The sequence below is a fragment of the Trichoplax adhaerens genome, genomic scaffold (assembly GCF_000150275.1).
Source record: "Trichoplax adhaerens TRIADscaffold_1 genomic scaffold, whole genome shotgun sequence".
Lineage (NCBI taxonomy): Eukaryota > Metazoa > Placozoa > Uniplacotomia > Trichoplacea > Trichoplacidae > Trichoplax > Trichoplax adhaerens.
The window spans coordinates 12,935,665-12,945,425 of record NW_002060943.1 but is presented as its reverse complement, the minus strand read 5'-3'; the positions used below and the strand labels follow the sequence as shown (position 1 = coordinate 12,945,425).

The following is a 9,761-nucleotide window of genomic DNA, read 5'->3' as shown; positions in this document are numbered from 1 at the left end:
TCAATTCTTATAGTAGCAAAACTGCTATCAAAATGATCATGAATCAACCATTAGTATATGAAATTTTCATTGTCAGTTCTATCTGTACACTCAGTTATTGAGTTTCTATGACCATTAAAAAGATGCAATATTAAAGTATAAAGTTTAATACTATTACATATCTTTCTAGGAATGTAAAAATTACCCAGAATGACTGTTCAGTAAGGCTTCTATATTTAACCTATCGGTCGTAAAATCTAGTTCTCATCATTAATTCCCTATTGTAGGCGTTAGCTTAGATGTAGAGCTCCTTTATAACATGTCTTTTGAAAAAGATTAATCTACAAGAAAAATCATCCTTTAAATAGAAATGTACTAATTAGTTGCTCTATACGATTGGGTTTGTAATTTGCAATTATATAACGTGTGATATAGATAAAATAAGAAACAAATATAGGTCACAATAAGCGAATCCCATCCTAATGTGGTAAATGTAATCACAATTTAAATAAATGTAAAACTTAAGAATTAACCACTACAATAGTATAAGGTTTTGTGAAAGCAAAAGTTTCTCTTAAATTTTAAGATAATATAGTAATTATTTCATGGCTCAGTTATAAATTTTGAATAAAACACAGTTATTACAATATTTGATAAGATCTATTGAATTTCTATTAAAATTTCCTTAGTTTATGATTGTTCAGGTAAATGTATGAAGTCTATTTCTCTGTTTAAGTCACTTGGTATTCAATTATCCAACATCATTTTCTAAGATCAGTTCAGGCGCTAAGTGCAATTTTCTTCTCTATTCGTTGAATATATTATAATTTTATATTCGAAAATTTAATTGTAAACTAGGTGTTATCTAGTCATCAAATATAACAAGCTATCTATCAATCCATCGTTTACGTTACTGACAGAATGAATACCTTCAATTTGACAAACTTATTTCCACCGAATATAAGACAAATTTATCGCTATGTTGTGGGAATTTTTATTCCGACACACGCAACTGGATTAATATTAAATATACTTCTACTCAAACTGCTATCTACAAACAAAATATTCCAAAAGACTACCTATCGCTTGATTCGAATGTCAGTTATATCAGATACTATCTCGGCAAGTACAGCCTTGATCATGTTTATTATGATAACCTTTGGTAATTTAGATTTCGTCGCTGGTTCCAATCTATGTCGTATTGGTTTAACGATTTTACTTACATCATACGCGGTTTCCATGATGAATTTAGCATTGATCGCTGTGGATCGCTATTTTGTTATTATAAGACCATTCTCGCCATTTTACCGAAATCACAAACGAAGATTTCTGATTACAACTGAGATTCTCATTTGGTTGGTATCAATATCTGCAGCATCACCAATGTCATTGTATATGTCTTCGTATCCAGATTTTCCTACAACATGTGATTTTCCAGTAATGGGCGTTAATGAATCAGTATATCTGTTGCATTGGTCATTTATTTCATATGCAATCCCTACTGCAACGATTGCCATGTCTTATGCAAAAGTTGCAATCTATCAAAAGAATTATGTTCGACCTGGCATTCGGACATCAGAGCAGCTCCATGAAGACTTTACAAAGAGAAGAAAATTTATTAAAGTTCTGATTTATATAACCTCATGTTATATACTTCTAAGCCTACCTTATTTTGTATGCAGCATCATAGCTTCAATAATTCAAAAATCCGTAGTTTACCTTTCACCTGATAACGTTAATTTGTTTATAGCGGGCTATTTTATAAGTGGCCTCGTCCTATCGATACATTTTCTGAATCCACTCATTTACGTGACATTTGATAAACAAATCAGGGCTGGAATAATATCTGAAGTTAAAAATCTATTCCATTCTAGTATGTAATACATCTAATCTTTATTTTACCAGCAATATATATATATATATACTCGCTATCTATGCATCATATATCGGTAATATTAGATTAGATCATTACTATTTGGTCTGAATCGTTTGGTGTCCGCTAACGTTAACAAAGTTACTATTCCTACATTTCTTATACAAGCCGTATACCCTATTTGATATAGAACGGCGAAACTGCAAGTAGTAATATCCTTGGCTGCAACTTTAAGTTATGAAATCAGTCCTTAACTTAAGTTTTCATCTTGTGCAATACCTAAAATTTACTTGCATACAATGTTTTCAATAGTCCATAAAGTGCCGTAATTAATAACAAGTTCTCAAGTTTATTGTAACTGAACTGACTATTTACTTTGTAATAATCAAACTGTTATCCTTGCTAATAAATTAGAATAAAAAATATAAATTTCGCGTTATTTAATATATTTATCGTAATCAAGGCATTTATTAAATGGAAAGTACATACCGCAGCTAGATAAGTGCTAAATATTCGTTGTAAATGATCTAAAAATACTCTATCCTGTAAATATTATGATAACAGAATAATATCAGAACTCGATATTAAATCCTTACATATTTAGTCATTATGACCATGTGCAAAGTTCATGCAAATTAACGTGCATCATAAATGTTGATGTCGTTTGAGGGACCTAAACAAAGAAAACTTTGAAGCACAAATCAATAATCGCGTATCGATAGACAATAGCAAAGTCATGCAATCTATTTATGTTAGTAAAGGTTATGTAAGAGTTGGGGAAATAAGTTATCGATATAGAATTTATCAATAGCGAAGGCANTAATTAATAAGAGCAATTGAATAAACTTAATGCCTGAGAAATTTCAACACAATACTCTATATAATACAGGCTACTGATAGTTTAACGAAAAGCATAATGTGCTTCAAAAAATAATATGATAAACCTTGATCTACCAATAATGTTTGCTTTTAGATTCTATATTTATTGTTATATTGTAGAAGAAATAATTTTAGCTTCAATAAAATATATGTGCCACAACTACCCTTGCGACACAAGAATAAAACACAGCGTTTATAATAAACTTTACTTTAATCCGCACAACTACTTCCCTAATCTACGGTATAGTAATCGGAATCCTTAAGAAGAACTAGCTCGCTCAACACAATATGCGGTATAAAACTATCACCCAACTTAGCCTTAACCTGATTCACTTTCTATTGTTCACAGTCCTTCTTATTTACTCTTTCAGCAGTTATAAATATATTTACTATGCTATCAACATTCAACAACAAACATGTTATTACGATTGAATTATCGAATACGGATATTCGAGGTAATAAACAGTTTCATATGTAAATCTATTTCGACAGTAAGCCCTGTCAAGCTCCTTTGCTCTCGATACTTGCTTGTAACATATTACTATATCATCATAACATCATAATAACTTAGTTTATTACTAACTATAACAATTCCTAAAGTAGTAGTTAATACTTCTAAAAGTTCGAAACAAAATCTTATTCATAAACTTAACATCCATTTCTGATCATGAAATAAAATAAATAATGTTATACAAAAAGAAATAGCGGATGTAATAATTCTTTAAACAGCCTAAATCTTCATCATGACCTTTCAATACTAAAGTGCTCGAATAACTTCATGTTTAAAGCCTAAATTTTGCATAAGTGAATACTGTGATTTAATAGTAATAAGATCATTCTAAATGTTACTTTTACGATAACGAAAGATAGGTAGTTTAATTTTCTATTAAATAAGCTATAAGAATTCATTGTCCAATTTAAACACTGTAATTTCGTGTCTGGACATAGTAAGAGCAGTCATAGATACGATATTACACTTTTGCTTTATTTAGGGCATAAGTTTTCGATGGAAAGTGACGACGAAGACGTTAATTTTTATATTAATCGCGGTGCATTTACTATACAGCAGGAATATTGGCACAAATTATGGAAGCACACCAAGCGTCATCATTCAGTAGAAGGTGAAGAGGCTGAAAATCAAATCCGAGGAAACCGATCTCTATCAAAAGTAGAATTTAAAATATACTTAGCCTTTTGAAAGATGATTTAAAACTATCGTGAAGCTTTAATACGTGTAGAAAAGTGTAATTTCATATAAATTAATATACATCAGGTTCTTGTCCGGATAGCACCCACAATTACACCGGGAATGATAACAGAGGAGCGAATTATTTGTATTCAAAATTCTATCTCTGATCTTCAGTAAAGATCTTGTTGGCATCTCGTACAGTATAGCCAATCTTTAGCTTAATACTTACTTGGACTTAAACATGATGAAATGATATTTGTTTTAATAGTTACAACTTTACTGGTTTACAATTTTTCGAAATTAAGAAGAGTAGACCGATGTCAGGGTAATAATCAGACTTTGAATTTAGGATGAAATTTATTTACATACTTCGATTTTAAGAAATGAAACTGGATGCAAAGCTATGATTTATGTTTTACTCATTTTGACAGACTGATGGAGATTGCAAAAGATATGATTAAAGAATCGCTACCAATTAAATGCTTAGAGGCAGTAATTCTTTCCATGTAAGTTTTAATAGTTTATAAAATTCACATGCAAAACTAAATAGGAGAATATTATGTACTTATTCGTATATTTATTTATCTCTACATCTACATCTTACGTTGTTTTTTCATTGCAGCTATTTTACGTGTGGCTTAGAAGGCCTTGATCGCTTTCCTATATCTATTAAATCATGTTTTAATTCTCATCATCACAGGTATTACTTTTCGAATAATTTTTCTGATTTAATCGCTGCTTGTAACTGACGAATTTTAAGAACTAACTTAATCATTAACTTTCCTGTTTATCAACGTCAGACATGTTGTTTTAGGAATCCATTACTCAGGCAGATACGGAGCTCTTGGATTAAGTAGACGAAGAACTTTGATGTATAAACCATTAATATATAGATCGCTTATGGATCTAATTCAACAGTATAAAACATCTTCTGAAGAATGTTAGTCAACTTTGATAGATAAGCTTAACAAATTTGGAGCTTAAAATTTCCACAGCCTAAGGAATTCAGTAGCTCTTGACTACTCGTCAAGAACCTAAATGACTTAGCTTGTATGTTATACAGCTAGAAAACTAACATTTTCTAAGTATCTGCCGAGCTTGTGTATCGTTTGGCAGCATTTAACATATAGATGAATCATTTTACATCGATACTTATCGATATTAGTCAGAATTTCAGCCACAAAAACTTGTACTGTATTCAATTCCTATATAAGAATTTTATTACAGTACAGCATACTCGTATAGTAATTTACTGTAACACATTATAACTTCAGTAGTCCCTACTGTAAGTACAGTATCTAATTATAATCGCCATATACGCGTATAAGTTATTATACATAGTAAATTTCCTGAATTAATTCATTCAATTCTTCATGTTGGTCTATACCGTGATACTAACTGTTGAAACCTGGAAGGGTTTGCTTTGATTTCCATATTAGGGATTATTACTGGTTATGTTCAATTGTTTACCATTTTAGGGATAATTACGGTCGTGAGATTATGTTTAAAAACATATTTACTGTTGTCGTGGTTTTATTAAATTAACCTACAAATATAGAGTATTAATGTATTAACTGTAATGGATAAAAAGGAGATATTATAGAGAAAAAAGGGGGACTTCTGCTTATCTTAAAAATAAGTCATTAAGTTACTCGTTGGCAATTTGTTATTTGTTATTACTCGTTGGTAATGCGAAAATAAAGGAGATTTTTAGTTTAAGTTGCAGTCGTGATAGGAATCAAAATAAGCATAAAACACGTATTTCTGTTTAAGAAATAGTGCTATCTACCATAATTGTATTATACAAGGCATTTTGCAAAATGACCAATTTCACATCCGGCCTCGTTCATATACATTGTATAGAGTAGTTTTTATAATTTTCTTTGTTACGCGGATTTAATTTTGTTATGAAATAATTATGACCTGTATCAATGATTAATTTTTAATATAGGTGCAATATTTGATAGTCGTCAATGTTAGATAATATTCAGTAAAATTTCTTTCCAATTTCTTAGTCTATTGTTTGTCAAGGCAAATATATAAAGTCTGCTTATTTTAATTAAGAAGTCGCCCAATATTCAATTATCAATATTTGTTCACAATTCACAATTACTCTTACATTGTGTAATCACTTAATTACATTGATACTGTGTATAGTGAGCCAGGCAAACTTGAAGAAGCTATTTCTATATACGAAAAGTCACTCTAAATTTTATGATCAGCCCTAGATGATCATTGTTGTCACGTTGTTACACAGTATAACAAAATATAATAATCGGATTTTATTGTTTTCGAAGTGAGTTTAGCTAATTTAGCCTTCGAAATAGGAAATGTATTATCAAGTATTTCTTATTCTTAAAAAATTTGTCAATTTTAAGTGAAGAAGTAAGATTTAGTGCTTGGCAGAATATTATATTCGATTAAATATTTAATAGCCATATTAGTCCATAGTTGTTTCTTAAACTTTTAGATCTTCTAGGTCCCAAATATTGTTATAGATATAACTACAGTACTATAGCACCTAATTTGCTTCTGAAATAATATGCAAGAAAGTGAATTGTAAGGGCTATTTTTATAAAACAAAAAGTCAACAATCGTTATTTCGACTGTTAATTTCGGAAAAAGTTGCGTTGAATAACGACGAAAGACAATTAATTTTTACTGTACTTCTATCTCCTTTATCATTCTAAGCCCTATTGAATAGCTTAAAGATTCCAGCATATTATACAGTACAGGAAGTGATATACTTTATAGTAGAATTATAAGGTAAATTAATTATTACACGTATTTTCCTTTATTGAGTAGCAGTACCAACTCTTTATATCATACGTAATTATCTAAGATAAGTCCAGGTGCTGGTTATACTTTTTCTCTTCTGTTCGGTAATTACATTCAGATTTTTATTCGAAAATTTATTTCAAACCAGGTATTATCTAGTCAGCAAATATAGCAACTATCTCTCAACCTATTGTTTTCATTACCGACGAAATAAATATCCCAATTCGACAAACGTATTTCCACCGCCTTTTAAAGAGATTTATTACTACGCTGCGGCGATTTTTATTCCGACACACGTAACTGGATTAATATTCGATATATTCATACTTAAAGTACTAGTCAATGACAAAAGATTCCAAAAGACAACCTATCGCTTGATTTGAAAGTCATTTATATCAGATTCTGTCACAAACTTATGTTGCGAACTACTACACTAAATTAATAGATTACTTACGCCTTGCTCCACTACACCTGGAGATCTACTGTATGGTAGTTCTTTACTACTTTCGGTCACACAGGGATAAGACTGTTCTAAAAGATTAGTATAGTTTTTATTAGTAGAGTAGCCGAGTACCTTCTCGTACACGATCTAATAAGGAACTCAAGCGGGTGCTAACGTGTCGCCATTATTAATATCTGCTGTATATAGGCTCTACTAATTATTTGCAAATACAATTATGCCTTTTGTCGTCTAGCAATCTAGACATTAATATTCTTATTTTCAATTATCGCTTACCAATATGATCCATTAGCTAAATACTGACAAAATCTATTTAATTAGCAAGTACGGTGCTTTGCTCCGTAACAGATACTATCTCAGCAAGTACAGCCATGAGTATATTTAATATTTTTACCTTTGGTACATTAGATTTCGCCGGGAATTCTAGTCTATGTCGTGTCGGTATATCGATATTATTTACATCACATGCAATTTCCATCATGAATTTAGCATTGGTTGCTGTAGATCTTTATTTTGTTGTTGTAAGACTGTTGTCGCCATTTTATCGAAATCATAAACGAAAATTTCTAATTATAACTGAAATTCTCATTTGGCTATTATCAATATCTGCAACATCTCCAATGTTAATGTATTTGTCTTCTTTCCCAGATTTTCCTACAATATGTGATGTTCCAAAAAATAGGCTTAATGAATCAGTATATCTGATTCATTGGTCGGTTATTTCATACGTAATATCAACTGCAGTGATTGTCTTGTATTATGCAAGGATTGTAATTTATCTGAAGGATTATGTTCGACCTGGCTTTTGGACATCAGAACAGCTCAATGAAGACTTTACAAAGAGAAGAAAATTCATTAGAATGTTAATTTATATAACCTTCTATTATATACTCATAAGCTTCCCCCATTTTGTAACTAACTTTATATCTGCTATATCAGTATTCTGTCATTCACTTTTCACCTGACAATATTTATCTGTTTGTAATAAATGTTTTGATAAGCAGGTCTCGTGTTATCGATACACTTTCTCAATCCACTAATTTACATAAAATTTGATAAACAAATCAGAGCCGCAGTAATATATGAATTTAAAAAATATATTTCGTTGTAGTAAATAACACGTCTAACCTGTCTTTTTATTAGATCAGAAATCTATAAATACTAACGCTATCTATGCGTAAAGTATCAGTAATATTAGATTAGTTCTTCAGTTATTGTTCTGAATAGTTTTGATGTTAGCTTACTCTAGCAAGATTAGGATTTCTACAAAAACATACTAACAATTGTTCTACGCGTACGAGGCGTATGGCATGTTTACTGCAAAGAGTGAAATCGTAATTAATAATAATATTCTTTGTAATAATTTTTATTTTTATGTTGTAAAATTAAATTTAACCTAAGTTTTTCAAGCTCTGCAATAACTACAGATTACCAGGATACAAATTCTGAATAATCCGTGAAATATTATAAGTAGTAAGAAGTTCTTAAGTTTCCTTTAAACAAATTGATCGTTTGCTCTACAGTAATCAAACTGTTACCTTTGCTAATAAATTTGGTATGATTTAATGTGACTATCGTAGGCGAGACATTTTTAACTGAAATTATCTGTTACAGTAAGAAGAAGCGCTACATATTTCTAATAAGCGATCTAAAAACACTCTATCCTGCAGCATTTGCGATGCTAGCGTAATATCAGATACTAGATATTTTAAATCCTAGCTTATTTAGTCAATGGCCACTAACTGATCAGTTCATGAAAATCAACATGCATCATAAATGTTAAAGGAAATCGACGAACTTTGCTGAAGAAAAGTTTGATCTATAAATTAATTGTGGAGTATAGACAGACAGATAATAGTAAAATCTTGGAATCCATTTATGTTAATGAAGGCTATGTAGCAAGAGGCAATAGATTATCGAAATAGAATTCATCAGTAGCGAAGGCATAAATTATTAAGAATAACAAATAGAAAGGCTACGCTTTGCAGCAATAAAATCAATTTTATGCAGTTAAGATGTTAACATAAAACTCTATATTGTGCAAGCTGTTGATGGCTTAGCGTCACGAATAATGCATCTCCAAAAAATAACAAGAAAATGTCTTTATCTACAAAGGATATCTGCTTTATGATTCTATGTTAATTACTATGTTTATGTAGTAAAAGGACTAAAAGTAGAGTCCTTTGTAGTTTTTAGTATGTAATTAGTATTATTTTACTACACAAAATTCCTAGAAAGTGATAGTGTCTTTAAGTTTTACCCTGCCAAATCATCATGTCGCCATCTTTTCTTCTTCATTATTTTACAAGGTATTATATAGATTACTATAGAAGTAGCCCTATAGAGCAAATGCCTAATCTAAAGAAAGGGCGTTTCATCGTCTATTCAAATTGTAAAGAAATTTGACTTAGTAGCAAAACCCTATCCTTAGAGAAAGGGGATTTATAACATGACGATAAAGTACTGTAAGGTAGTCTATACTCGTACAGTTACAGTACAATCTGACGCTAAAACATCAACTGTCAATACTCGCGAATACTAAGCGGTACTAATGTCAGAAAAGTAGTCGTAGTAGTCATATAAATTTTTTTGATAAGCGATTA

General features: G+C 30.4%; 2 protein-coding genes across 2 annotated transcripts; both read left to right on the top strand.

Moving 5' to 3' along the window:
• Positions 1–900: 900 nt before the first annotated feature.
• Positions 901–1,860, top strand: TRIADDRAFT_52809 (uncharacterized protein; the record flags this gene model as incomplete). The annotated part of the gene is made up of 1 exon (XM_002109078.1): positions 901–1,860. One exon carries the CDS (start codon positions 901–903, stop codon positions 1,858–1,860), a length of 960 nt encoding a protein of 319 aa, XP_002109114.1.
• Positions 1,861–3,737: 1,877 nt separating this feature from the next.
• Positions 3,738–4,865, top strand: TRIADDRAFT_18894 (uncharacterized protein; the record flags this gene model as incomplete). Its single annotated transcript, XM_002109077.1, has 6 exons — positions 3,738–3,899; positions 4,005–4,093; positions 4,189–4,245; positions 4,352–4,426; positions 4,543–4,620; positions 4,721–4,865. The coding sequence occupies 6 exons, from the start codon at positions 3,738–3,740 to the stop codon at positions 4,863–4,865; spliced, it is 606 nt and encodes a 201-aa protein (XP_002109113.1).
• Between the last annotated feature and the right edge of the window lie 4,896 nt (positions 4,866–9,761).